Consider the following 14375-nt stretch of genomic DNA (forward strand, 5'->3'; position numbering starts at 1 on the left):
TTTTAGCTTATAATAGATTTTCTCGGCTTGCTAAAGCATTTTTTGGTGATTCCAAATCGGTTGCTAAACCAATCAGGTCAAATACACATAACGGTTAGACACAGATTTAAGCGGGAAAAGCTGCAATCTGTTATTCCCTAGTCTTCAACTGCATGGTAGTTGGCTTGGATTGAATTCTAATCCAACCGATTCAGAAATGGCCTCAGAGTTATTTCGGACTGGATTGTGTTCATTTGAAATCAGTTTTTAATGTTAACTGTATTATAACATAATTGGAACACTTATTACGTCAACCTGCCTTAATTATGCGTTATTTAAAAGTTCTGTGATGTTATTTGTCAAGTTTTTCTGCATCAGTTAACGCAAAGCTCCATCTTATACTCTCGCCAAGTCTGCAACAGGCTAAATGCATTTCAAAAGCAGCAAAGTCAAACGCAAAGCTCTTTATTTATGACTTCGCAATTGTTGTACCAAGTTATACCGATATTACAAGAGCACAAGAACCAATTTAAACAATACTAAAATTTACGACAAAAAGAACTTAAATAGAATTTATTTGAAAACGAAAACAATTACAAGTTGATTAAACGTTACCACGTTCCAAGTATTGTAAAAAAATTGGAAGGGACGGGCAGCATAAGCGATCCCTCACTGAAGTGCAACATTTCACAAAAATCCTTCGATTTGATTAATCTGGCAATCCGCTAAATGGGGTAAAAGCGCAAAGCATGGAAAATATAGACGAACTGGGCATTATATGGCAGTGCTACAATACGTCGTATGACTTTAACAGCAGTGGGGCAATTTCGCGTTTCGCAATAGCAGACAACAAATTTTTCACGTAGGGTGACAATAAGCAAAGGATAAGCTTATTGTCAGCAGCAGAAAATTCAGATATAAATTCCAGTATTTTCCCTTTGTTACAAGCCACGCAATGCTGGCTTTTTTGAAAGGCGTTTGCTTACAATCTGGATGAACTATATTTCTTGGTAATTCATACAGCCACATACGTAAAGTTCGAGTGGATGTAGAAAAATACAACGAAAGCTAAAGTGACTTGGTGCTGGTGAAAAGTGCTATATATTTTGCTATAACGTGCGCTGTCAGCAATCACAGTTCATACATGCATGGACAGATTCAATAACAATTATGACTTTTCAAACTCAATATTGGCATCATGGAAACACCAGCATTTCAATACAGAATAAAGGGACAAATGAATTCTTAAGTCAGGAATCGGGATATACAGAGACAACAAAAGGCGAACAACCCACGACGATAAGTGTCAGACAAAAAAGCAAGCAGGAAGACGACAGCTACGCTCAATGGAAAGATAAAATCGGATTCACAGTAATTAATCGATACTTCAGCGGTAATTAATCGACAACTAGAGAGCGGATGTATTTGTATAGAGACGGTAACAGTTTACGGATTTTGCCAAATTCAAGCCTTCACAAAAACATAATCATTTTATTAAATCGATTGAGGATTTTACAACCTGCAAGTACGTCAGGAGTTTTGCAACGTCTACACACGCAGTAAAACAGCAATACAGAATTTGAAACTACACATGGATATAGTATTATAGCACCAACATTATAGTTCAAAAGTAGCCCTACAACGGGTACAACTGAACACGACAGAGTAGACACTACACACAAAACCGTTTTCTGGACACAGGAAAAACACACAACGCAAACATGGCCGCAAACAGTAATATAGCAATTCTTTCATCAAACAATAATACATAAAACTCTGAAAACACTGCTATCTGATACAAAACAAACCCATCCAAAAAAGCGTATACGCAAAGCCATTCGTTTACCAAACAATTTTCAACTTATGATTCCTATTACAAAAGGATACACTAACGGCGTCATTAATGGCATGAACGCGCTGCGTGAAAAACTGATTAAATTAAATGACGTAATCACTACGACATCATTACGTCATCGCTTTTCGAGGCAAGATGTTCAAGGCAACTAATGACGTAGTTACGGCCGTAGTTATTGTCCCACAACTCGCGCCCGGATAAGCGAAGTCGGTAACAAATGGCCAACTCGATGCGGTCGGTGCCTTTGAGGTCCTGGTCAACCACTACGTGGAAAGAAAATTGGTCCTGATGAAACTCTGATAAACTTGACACGTAACACGCAGGTATGTCTTGAAACGTTCTGCATTTTAAAAATTATGGTTAATGTTTAAGCAAAAGATATGATATGGTTTATAGTGACTGGATTAAAACCGTTTTCAGACAATAAACTGATGTTGGAGAATACTTGGACATCAGCACAAATAACAGTGTAAAATTACGTCTTGATAGGTCGGGTAATATTAACTGTATTAAAGAATATCACAATTACATGGTAATAAAAACATCTTAAAAGAAAATCCTTTTGACAGACTTTAAAATGGTCTAGACTAGCTACCTCCATTTATCCGTCGTGTATCGCACCGTGACTTGTTTTTCAAACTCGAGATTTACAACGCGAATGACTCCAGTAAAGGAAGTGGAATTGGGAAGAATTGAAACACTTTCCAAGCACACCATCTGCTGCTGGACCCTGTCCAATAATAACAACGTAAGTATTATGATTTTTATATGGGATTCTCAGATAATTATGATAAAGGTATGTAACCATACACACACATTTAAATCACATAGTTTGATAAAAGTGTAAAGCTGGGAGTGTAAACCCACTTTTTCTTGGAATTTCCCAAATTTAGGCCTACATATGTTTCACTTCGCAGAAGTAACTGTTAGTGCGACATAGTCATTCGAAGCATGCTTGGCTAACTATTAACGCGAAGGACTTTGATGTTAAACATACACGCATGGCAGGTACCAATAATGACAAGAGCGGCTTCGCAACAGCCGTAAAGCAGTGACCGGTGAACGCATTTGCTAAATCAGCGTTTTCGGCAGACAAAATAGATTTTACCTCCTCTGAAAAGTTGGCTCCAGAAATGGTTGCTGGAAATTGAGTATTAGCGAGCAGTGAAACAGGAGTGTGTTGTAACCACCTCTATGACGTGGCTTTTGCAATTCCCTGTCATTGGCACTTCGGCTTCTGGCGCGGACTTTCTCCAACGCCTTCAGTCACAAAACGAGTATAACATCAAACTAAAGTAATTTGTTTGGTTTAGAAATTTAAAGCAGCGCTTTTCATTTATTCGAAGTAAACACAAATTAAAATCCAAAAACTTAGTATTTGAAAACCACTATTATATGTCGATTTTCACCGCAAAAAGCTCCAAACGTTTGGGCGGTTACAAGAACTTGTTAACACAAAACCGCAAAATTAATCCTCTTAGCCGCCATTTAAAGCCAAAATATTAGATCCAAGGACATGAAGGTAGCCGTTAAAAGCGCTCGGTAAAACAAAATGGCGAACCCAAACAAATCGATTCCAAGTAGAAATGATAAGGGTTACCAAAAGCAATTTTCATGTAAGATTTTTAATCAAAGGTCCAGTAATTCGAAAGTGCCAATGAACTCTTTTCCTTTAGCATTGACCAAGTTAATAGAGATCCGGTAATAGTACGGTAAAAACCTCGTTACATTATAGAGACGAATCCAAATAGGAACACATGAAAATATTAAGTCAAGCTGATAGCAGCTGCCTAAATATAAAAGCGACAGTTTTATCACTTGGCAACTAAAACCCAGCAAGGACATAAGATATAGTATGTCTAATCTTAACCGATGCACGATTGCAAGTAAACTTTGGACAACGCACGATAGAACGCCCACGTTGTGAACAAGGGCAAGCGGTGGACCAAGCAAGCTTATCGTGAACATTACAAGTCACAAAAGTGATGACTAGGGCGATTATTTTTTGACCTAAAAAACGAAAATTTTGACAAATTTTGACATTAAAAAACTTTTTTTGACAAATTTTGACGTATGAAGAATTCAAGTAGTTAAATTACGCATTATTGTACAAAAAGTTAAAATTTATTGTAGAAAACGAGAGATAATTTTCTACATTTTCTGGTAGGAACTTTCTGTCCTTACGAAGTAGCTTGCCAAGAATGGAGAAAGAACGTTCAACAGCAGCAGTTGTTGGCTGGCAGCACCTAATTATTTCACTTAATGATTTATGATTCACAATAAGTAGACAATGGGCCATTTACAACAGTATAAAATAGGCTACAAGGTGTAAAATGTAAAATGAAAAGTTCACTGACAGTGCAACCTCTACGAAACCACGACAAGGCAGTTTGTAAACCTTTTGACTTTGTAAACAATTTTGACATATTTTGACCTAACGCTAAAAATTTGACCAATTTTTGACTTTTTTTGACAAGTCAAAAAATAATCGCTCTAGTGATGACATTACAACATTCTTCCCTTGACGTTATTTAAAATTTGAACAGTGACGTCAGCATATGTGTACATGATCTGGTTCACAGCACAGTTTAACTTTAAAGACGAAAACTCAACCACACACCGCACGTTAGTTCGATCTAAAGATCCAAATAGTATGCCCTTAGCTGGAAAGCAATCGGTAGACAACTAATTTGGTTAAAACGCGTAGAATATATCATCTTTCTGTAATTTACAACTAGTCACTGGTAAACTGATTTGCCACTGTGTAAAATTTTGGGTAACAACGACATAGAATTGTGCAACCTTCATGTCCACCAACCACTGATGCAACGGCTTCCAACAATCAACTACTTCACTATGGCAAGCCATACTCAGCCGCATATGAACAATAATACAAGCGCGCAAATACAACTACATTAAACGGGTTTCTTTTTTTATCACTTGGAACTTTAATCAAAAGGAAACCTAGTTGTAAAATAAAAAAATTATTACAAGTATCGTACAACAAAAACAAGATGATTTGAAGAAAAGACATCAAGATGCCTTGAAAGAAAACGAGGAAAGACGAAAACTTTGAGAATATTCGAAACAAAATTACACAGACCGTTCGAGTTCTGGCAAAGGCTAGCGTAAATGTTTGAAATTTAGCAGCAGTGTAACCACAGTAAATGTTTGTGTGACTATACTTTGGGTTGATAGTAACATGGAATACTTGTCCTACATGTAAGTATCCTCATATCATATAGTTTATTTTCGTCGTTAATTGCGGAAAGCATGGTGTAAACCTTGTTACAGCATAATATAACAAGCCAAGAGAAACGCGCGCAGTTTCTTTATCTGCATACGCAACTACAGATAAAGCACTCGCAGTTAAAACGCATGCTATTCTCAAAATTTACGAAACTGAAAAACAATCAAACTTACTGCCATAAGACGTGGTGGAGTTTCATAATCATCTAAGTGACTGATAGGAATCCGAATCTCAAGATCAAGACCTTTTGTGTCTGCGAAGTGTACGGATTTCCGGCGCCGAAGTTCCCGAAGTGGACCGTGTATTGCTGTGCTATCCGACAGCGACCGCGTCACTGCATGCTTTTGCACCGGTGAGGTTCGAATATCGTCGTAGTCGACTAACCTGTGCAAAGTGGTTTTGTCAATGATTCAATCTGACTACTGGCATGACATGACATGACCATGAACGAACGTTTTGTTGCTTTCGTTACAGCGGAAACTGGAAAATAAACGCGTAACGTTCACGCTACTACCGCGTCACATGTAGTTGTTACAATAATATTTACAAGTTATAAAATCGCATAATCTTCAGTATCGTTACATATCCTAGTTCTTAATATATCAAAACATAATATGTACATTTTGATCATTTTTGTGCAAATGCCTAGAATTTTCCGAATTATCCATTCTCGAAAGCTGTTCGATCTGGCCTCTCAATTGTTCAGGGAGCGATCAAAAACAAAATGGCGGCCAACGTTGGCGTTCGCTGCTTAATCAAAACGAGCTGAACTTGAGTTTTTATGGAAGTTTAAAAAATGTAGCCTTGCGGCAACACATTTTTTATGCTTGTATGGTTGCAACTTCTTGTTCTCTTAAATCAAAATTATAAAACGCCGTTTCCTGTTGAAGGCAGCTACACAGCGTACGGGCGCTGTTTCAGCAGTCACGTATAGTTGGTCCAATAATCGACATTAAATTTAAAGCTATTTTTAAATTCTTTGAAACAAATTCGTACGCTACTAGCCTTTGATATACGCAAAATGACAAATATTTTTAATAAACGTTTAGTTTGATAGATTTAGATTGGGTTTCTAAGCCTTACCTACAACATATAAATATAGGCCTACAGTATTTATTAATATAATCAGTTTTATTAATAACAGGTATTTTGCTACAAAATTGGCTATTTTCCTGATTCATATTACTTGTATAATTTAACGTAAGCCCTCGATATAACTGTGGTTCACATTTCGACTGGAAACTGCAATTTTTACCGAAATTGTACGTAATTTCACTATCTTAATTAAACCATCAGCCAAAATGATTAATCGTATTTTCCAGGTAATGTGAAGGAAAGCTCACTTAAACCGATCAGCGTTTTATCTCATTTAGTTAATAATAATGCAACATCGAACAAATGCGTTTTCTAGCGGGCGCAGCAGACGCGCAGAGACGAATAAGTTGCAGTAATGGAGACCATCAGTTTTAGAAACAACATAATTGTTTTTGTCAAAACTACACCGTAAAACTGTTTTTTACCAAGTACACGTACAAGTCTACAAAAATCTCACAAATGTAAGCGTTGCTTTAATCAGCTTCAAACTTTAAAACTGCTTTCAATTGTTTTAGGTTTTCTTGAACGTGCATTCAAAGTAAAAGACACTTCTTTAGCATATTTACGCTTATTGTGCATTGCGTCTAGAACTTTACACCTCCATTCTGTGTTTCGCTTGTTAAAAAATATAGTTGATAAATGCTTTGCTAAACAAAACAAAACTTGCTAGTTCATCCAGGAATCAACAAAAAACGCTTTTGAGCTGGGAAAACGCCAAATACGTGGGCATCTGTAGAACTCGGCGCTTAATAGTTGTTTTTAACGTTGAGTGGTTTAAAACGTGGACAACAAGGCCATTTTACTCGTAATATTTTACAACTTTTTAAGGGAATTCGGACAACATTTCGTCGCCTAGCAGGTTCAGATTGTCCACATCAGAAAAGCGTTCTACATATGATAACAAGTATTACAAGAGATGCCCCTACAGCAGGTTATTTCTGCACGTTAGATAACAAGATTTTTAACATTGCTGATTAGTAGGGCTTCACTTACATTTCGTCACTTGAATTTAAAACACTCTCGTCCAACGCTTGGTTTTGCAAGGTTAGTTCATCAAGATTGGAAAGGTCGGCCCTGGTCTTCGCTGCTTCGAGTTCTAACGCTTCAAGGCCAAAAGTGTCTCGTCGAATTAATTGACTTAAACCATCGGCTCTTCCCACCACTGCAGGCTTATTAGAACCTTCAAGGTTTTCAGATTGTGTTTTAGTCTCGCCGATGCTTCCATCACAAAGACTGGTTTTGCTGGCAGATCCAGTGTCAGACAGCTGACGGTCAGAGGCTGCTAGTTCGTTATTGTTCTGGTCGTTAAAAGTGGAATCCAAGTACGATCGGTCGAAATCTTGTTCGGTAAGTTCGGTGGGTGAGAGCGGTGAGTTCGGTGAAGTAGCGGACGAATCGTCCGAGTCAGTTGGTGAGTTGTTAGGCACCAGCATACTGCATGCAATTGAACGGTCGATATCAGTCATGTGGAAACGACAAGGCTCGGTGGACTGGACAACCAAATTGTACGACTGTCGCTCAAATTTAAACAAGTTAGTAAGGGACGTGGTTTTGTGCTTGACAAGACTACTGTCGCCATTCAGGGATTCATCAATGAAATTTCCATAAAAATCGTCAAAGTTCTGCAAACGACTTGGCGCGCTGTTACGCATGGGCTGCTGATTTAGATCCAAGCGTTCGTATGGAAGGGTTTGCTGATGTCTTGGAATCAATGTGTCCGAGCGTAGGAAGGAAAAAATCTCGTTGTCGCTCATATTATATTTTAGTTGTTAAACACATGATTTATACCAGTGAAAGAACACCATGCGCCTTCAGAGGGTCTGGAAAAATCAGTTTGCACATAATGAGCATAATATCATACATATAACCCAATGACACAAGGCTGCTGTAAAAGCTAAATCATTTAAAGGAAATACTAGCTAGGAATTAAAGAAATCGTAACTCTTATAGCGGTAACATCGTTCATCAAACAACGTTCCTTTAAAAAAGATTTATACGCTTCTTAATTTCTTAGAGTACTGTCACTAGTGAATAGTCACCATACATGCTTATTGCATAAGCCCTTAGCAAACATGTTTGGAAGCTCTAACACTGGAGTAAAACTATGCAGTAGGCAATTTTACGCTTTCTTTCATGCTAATTAACTAAGGCCATAACCAAGACTGCTGTATGTAAAACCGGTATGATAAAATTTCTTGTTCTATAATTAATGGACGAGTGCTGAGCCGTGTTCTAAGCAACTCACTTTTCAAACCCACCGTACTCATAAGGGTTACGAAACATCTACTAATTCTAAACTAATAAAGCATACGTACGTTTACTACATTCTAGCTAAATGGCGAACCGACCATTATTTACAGAGAGATCTGTATTCATGACTGACTTACCACGTTCCATGAAACGCTAATTTTGAATTCATGCGTAATCGTGCAGTATGCCAACATAACAAAAATAAAACCCCGTCAAACAGGCAGAATTGCCTGAAACATGAAAAAGATTACATCAACAGGACAAATTAAGATTTAAAACTAAACAAAGCATACATGTTGACTTAAACCAAAGCATTCAATGCAAAACTTGCAAACCCTTTCTAGTTGTGTACGTTAAATATGTCTTGGATGAATGAATAAGCAAAAAATTTACCGTAAAATCTGATGTTTTTATAAAAATTCTCCAAAAATATGTAAAAGTTAGATAGTTACAACAAATTAGCTGGATTCTAAAAAATATCTTCTTTCTTCAATTGGTAATACGTCAATGACGTTGCATTCAGTGTAACCAGACAGAAATAAAGCACGCGGCGCATCTGATCACCTTCAAGTCTAAAGGTCAAATCGGTGCGTGACCGAAATTTCGTCTGTTTATGAGCGCCACAACGATTCAAATAGATTTAAATAGTCGGCGGACACCAATGCGTGTGTATAAGTCGGACTTGGACATCGGCAGTTAAAGTATCTTTCTCCTGATTGGTCATGCTTTGAACGCGTCTGTATATTTTCCTTCTGCTCTCCCTTCAAGTGAATATTACAGCACTGAACGAACACACGAAACAGTTATTGATTGAAGATATCGCCGAAGGTCGCTTTGAACACTTAAGAAATCGAATGCCAAGGTCACGCTTAGACCGTCGCTAAGGTAATCACCATGGCAACGTTACCTAAATTGGCCACCGATGTTATAGTAGACCACCCCAGCTGCCAAGCTCAGTAAAAAAATAGCTGGCGGTACACTACATGGTGCTAATCTGCCTAAGTTCTAGTTCTACTTAAGACTGAGAAAGTTGAACTATTGTCTAAAAATGATCAGTCATCAGACGCGTGACATAGCAAGTCAACTGCAATACCTGTTTTTAAGCTATAACAATATACGGTGAGTGACTAGTCCTCTGGTGGTAGCATGAACGTCACAACCAGTTGTCTACAATTTAAAGTTCAGACCTTTTCTATTGAGGTTGGATCGACTTCTATTTGTCAACACTAAACGTGTTGATTTAAGAAACATTCGGCGAGTGTTTGACTAAATCAGGAATCGCTCTTGCCTGGCCTAAGGACTTACAGCTGTGTTACTTTGACATGAATCCATTGATAACAAGCCGATCTATCGATCAATTTGGTGGACTGCAGTAACCTTTTGTATCAGCTGTTTACTGTTGCGGCAAACGTTCTATTTTGGGACTGCCTAACCAGCATAAAATTTATATCAAGCATTTGTAATAACTTAGATAGCCCATAAGTAATGGTATGGGTGCAACAACAAAGTGCATAAGCGTCTACGTGTAATCACAAATCTGCAGAAATGGTTGGTAATAATTTTTTGTTCGGTTGAGGACAACCTTTCCCTACAATCATTCCTCACTGACTGGGTTTGCCAAACAAACACGCTCGTTGGCTCGATCAATAAACGGTGATTAGCATTTCATAAAAATCAATCAACGTGGTAGAGATGTTTAGAACATATTTTCATTGACAAGTAAGCAACTGCATTACACATACACGGCATGTGCAATGTTCATCTTTTGCAGGTCTTACCTATTTCATGCAATACATACTTCAACCAACGACTTTGAAAAAAGGACTTTACAAAGGCCAGAAACAAATTTAACGATAACATAAACACGCTGTCTTCTGTATTTAACACGCAACGTCGTTTCTGTTCCTCACTGCACGTATAGCCGGAAGTTACATACGAACGATGTGATTTTGCGAGGTGACGTCACAACATAAGTTAACCGATATGATACAGTTATGCGTCGTTTAAATGACGAGCAGAACGACGCGGCAAGTAATTATTACATGTGTAGCTGACTTCTTTAGAAGCGTGTATACTGTGTATCGCTATTCTGCACATTAAGTGCAAAAGACAATGGCAACAATTCGTCTAGGCTAGACTGTTTAACTGACGTAAATTTTCCTCGCCGACTCAACAAAACTCACGCCGTACAATTACGTGAAGTGTCACATTGTCAACATACACTTCGGCACCTTGAAAAAAAGCTTTTGTCTGCGTAAAACACAGTTATATTATTACTATTGCATAAATTGGATTCTTTTTGCAAAAAAAAGAAACGAAAGTAGCATAATAGAAAGAACGTTGGTTTCGTTGCAAAATTGCGCTCTGTGGTTCGATATTTTCTCATAACACGAAATTAGCATTCAGAGTGAGTACTGAGAAAGGCTGACAAAGAAAAAAAAACTATTAACATCGCAACAGATCAAGAAATTCATTATTTTTGGCTAAAAACCCTACAAGTAATCTTTTTAATTTCCAGAAGCATTTGCGATAAGGGCAAAGGTAAGACCTGTACGTCATCCTCAAATCTTTCACTTTGATTGACTTTCTGTTCACAAACTTTTAGCTGGTCTTGATTGCGCTGGACGTCTCGTCAAAAACTGCAAAGAATCTGCCACGTCGTTGTAAGTATTGTGCTAAGCCTACCTGCACGAACCCAAACGCCATCATTCCTTAATCTGCACTGGTGACATTCATGTCGCTATGTCATATAGTCCGTTTAAGCCACACGTGCTATTGTTATGCTCATGACGTCAATCGTTGAGACAGAAAGAAAAAAGGGTAGAAATAAAAAGAAATGAAAGAAAGGACGGAGCTATTTCTCTTTAAATTGACCAACGCACCGTGTTTACTTCAAGCATCTAAATATGTGTGTGAGGTTGACCACACATTGTAGGGAGATATTTCTTGCTATTTAGATTGTGGACGTGACTGGTCACTCGTGTACGGATGCGTGTATTGGATTACTTGGGTAACTTTTCAGATCACGGGCATCCTATTGCTCACACAGCAGTTAAATGATGTAACTTTGTTACTGATACGTGCCGCATTTAATGTAACCGCAAAACGTTTGATAAATAGACTAAAATATACTGTACTTTGATCCGCTTGCCAATGGATTCTAAATGGACTGTATAACTTCAACATTTTGAAGATTTTATAAACTAAGGGTCCCTAAGCTATTAAAAGAGTCTTAGTATGCGGACACGAACAAAGGCATATTCGGTACAGAAATGCAAAATAAAGCCAAATATGGTGTAATACAAATTTGCGAAAGTTTTTAAAAACTTCTGTGGCACAAACTTTTAGTTGGCGACAGAGTATGGGATGGGTATATTACTGTTCGTGACTGCACCAATTTTATCACATTTTCGTCACGTTCTGTACAAAAGAGTAAGATTTGCGCGTGCAAATTTGTACTGAATTGCGATTTTGCATTACACAGAACCTCCAAGCAATCGATCTTCCCAAGCCAACCACTTGTTTTGCACTTCCACAACAAAGTCGTCAATTGTAAAATCGATACTTTTTAGGCTTATGCGACTCACAGATCGACCAAACGCTATAAACAACATTGTTATAGTTTGTTGTTTATCTTAGAAGTCTTGTAAGCTACTCCTAATGGACGGCTGTGACTTCTTATCGGAAGGAAGGTATTCTTCCCAGGCAGCATTATTTGCTGCCTCGATAATATGAAACTCAGAATGGTACAGCACGAATTGAACGAGTGTCTCAAAACACACACAACAGTCTGTGACGGTGCCATGAGTAGAAAGTAAGAAAACCCAACGTGATTAGCAACCTTGTCGTCACGCGACCTTCAATTAAGACCGTCAGTAAGAAACGCACAACAACGACGATAATAAAAATTGGAATGGATTTAACATTTTTATGTAAAATGTGGGCGTGTAGCGCCCATTAACGCCACACGCTTATTTATTACAAGAAAGAGTAGAAGCACTTTTCCAAAAACTCTACTAAAAAATAGACATCGAATTAAGTCCAAGAAGTATTTAATTGACGTATCGTGTATCAATCACGTATCGCGTATCAAACCAGCTACTCTACTCAGCTCTAATATACATAGTGTTGTAAAATGTAACCGTGTAAGCATAATTTCTTTCGTAGTCAAGGCTTGTGGGACATTATTTTGTCTTGTATAGCCACATAGTTTTCGCAAATTTAAGGTTTCAACACTGAATGAAATCGGTAAAAACTTTCACTGTAAGAACTGAGCCGGAACTTACGAAACAGTATAGACTGAGTTATAAGAAGCCCCGAGCCAAAGCTTATTATAATACAAAAGCATATAATTTATTCAAAACTACTCATGCATCATTACCAGATGAAGCTTCCATCGGACTCACATCAACCCAATCAAGGAAATCCTGTCTGTCTTTGTCGTAAACAATTAGTCTAACCGCTACGTGATCACAAGCGTAGTCACAGTTACAGCCAAAAATTATATTTAAATTTCTTATAATGAAGCAAGATGAAACTAAAAAAGTAGGTCGAAATTACCAACTAACTTTTTAATACTTGTTTGTTTTACGTGCAATGCGCTTTGCCCGATTGCGTATTGTTTGAACAGGAATTAACTCGTTTGATCTAGTTTGTTTTACTAAGTTAAAGCAAACGATACCAAAGTTGTTGGCAAATAATTGAGTAGTCATTAAAGACCTCAAATTTGCACATGGACTTGGCCCTAATCAACAAACGGTTGCGTACAAGTTTGCTGAAGGCAAAATAGTATAACAAACAAACACATGTTGGTAAAGCACCTACTAGAATTTTGATTGCTAAACGTCTGTTATATCACAAAAGGATGGCAGATAGCTCATAATAAGTAGTAAGCATAAAGCAGCGTATATAAAAAGTATTGTACGTTATACAGAAAGTAAACTAAGTAGAGAAACTTGTACTGGGAAACACTTACGAGCGTCCTCAGGCATTAATTTTCGTTGTGGTGTAGAAATAGCTCCGTGATAAATTTCAAGCTGTAAATCCGTAAAGTATCCGCATTTTTAAGAGATCCGAAGAACGTTATGACGTAATATCCAGAAGAATTCGTTAAAAAGAAAAGCGAAGTCCATCAGCATCCCCGCCTTGTAACGACGTGCCCTACCGCGATCAGCCAAATTCTAGCGAACTTCGCCCAAAATGGACCGAACGAAATACACCTTGTGTTTATATAGGACTAAAACACCAGCGAAATTGCTGGTAAGTTCTTGACCGATACGTCATGATGACATCACAACAACCCGTGATGTCATAACTCGTGATGTTTTGGAGTACGATGGCTTTTTTTATTTGTCAAGAGAGAAGAGATGACGTAGCGACGCTGTAGGAAAACCGTTAAATTTTGCGATACCATACGTTAAGGCGTCTGGGTATGGTAATTGTTAAATATTTTAAGCAGGTCAGGTCTCACGCAATTTCCAAAGTATCTTTTTGTTTCTTAGATTCTATGCAAAGCAATTCTATGTGAAAAGCTGAATCCAATTTTAACAGTGAGTAAAATAAACGCTACTGAGTTACTGACTAGATCACTAGACCTTTGGCTTAGCATGTACACAAAAACAAGGGTCGCATATTTTTGTAGCGCGCAAAGCTTTACCGACCTTCAACCCTGAAAAAGAGAAAATACCGAAGCGAGAGAATTTGGTTTGGTTACGTTCTCAGTGTCACGTAGGCTACACCAGCACAAAGTATTCAATTGAACCAAAATAGGCAAGGAATGTTCAAGCAAACTAAGGAAGATAACTCGTAAACTTACGCGGACATTGGTTGGACCCTTATTTTCCATGGAGTTCGTAAATTATTAATTTGTTTTTTGGCGTCTTTGGGCCATCAACAAACCGTTTTTTTTATAAATAGCATCTTTGAAGCCGTTCGGAAATAAGAAAA

At 37.8% G+C, this 14375-nt stretch overlaps 1 protein-coding gene across 2 annotated transcripts; it reads right to left on the reverse strand.

Moving 5' to 3' along the window:
* Positions 1-428: 428 nt before the first annotated feature.
* LOC143451415 (uncharacterized) lies at positions 429-13653 on the reverse strand. Of its 2 annotated transcripts, XM_076951932.1 has the most exons (6): positions 13405-13653; positions 7173-7999; positions 5258-5468; positions 2943-3094; positions 2430-2564; positions 429-2174 (listed from the first exon to the last, which is right to left on the reverse strand). In XM_076951932.1, exons 2-6 carry the CDS (start codon positions 7931-7933, stop codon positions 1934-1936), a joined length of 1500 nt encoding a protein of 499 aa, XP_076808047.1. In that variant the 5' UTR covers positions 7934-7999; positions 13405-13653; the 3' UTR covers positions 429-1933. The 2 variants fall into 2 exon arrangements, with proteins under 2 accessions (XP_076808047.1, XP_076808048.1); XM_076951933.1 differs by lacking the exon at positions 13405-13653 and having other exon boundaries at positions 7173-8546.
* Between the last annotated feature and the right edge of the window lie 722 nt (positions 13654-14375).

Source organism: Clavelina lepadiformis, chromosome 4 (genome assembly GCF_947623445.1).
Source record: "Clavelina lepadiformis chromosome 4, kaClaLepa1.1, whole genome shotgun sequence".
Taxonomy (NCBI): domain Eukaryota; kingdom Metazoa; phylum Chordata; class Ascidiacea; order Aplousobranchia; family Clavelinidae; genus Clavelina; species Clavelina lepadiformis.

Bases quoted from the DNA above. Each gene is read 5' to 3' on its own strand.
- LOC143451415 (XM_076951932.1), bottom strand. From the start codon at position 7,933: ATGAGCGACAACGAGATTTTTTCCTTCCTACGCTCGGACACATTGATT. The intron at 2,565-2,942 runs GTAAAATCTATT...ATTATTGGACAG, and splicing joins GAGCCAACTTTTCAGAGGAG to GGTCCAGCAGCAGATGGTGT. The intron at 2,175-2,429 runs GTAGCTAGTCTA...TTTAAAATGCAG, and splicing joins TACACGACGGATAAATGGAG to AACGTTTCAAGACATACCTG.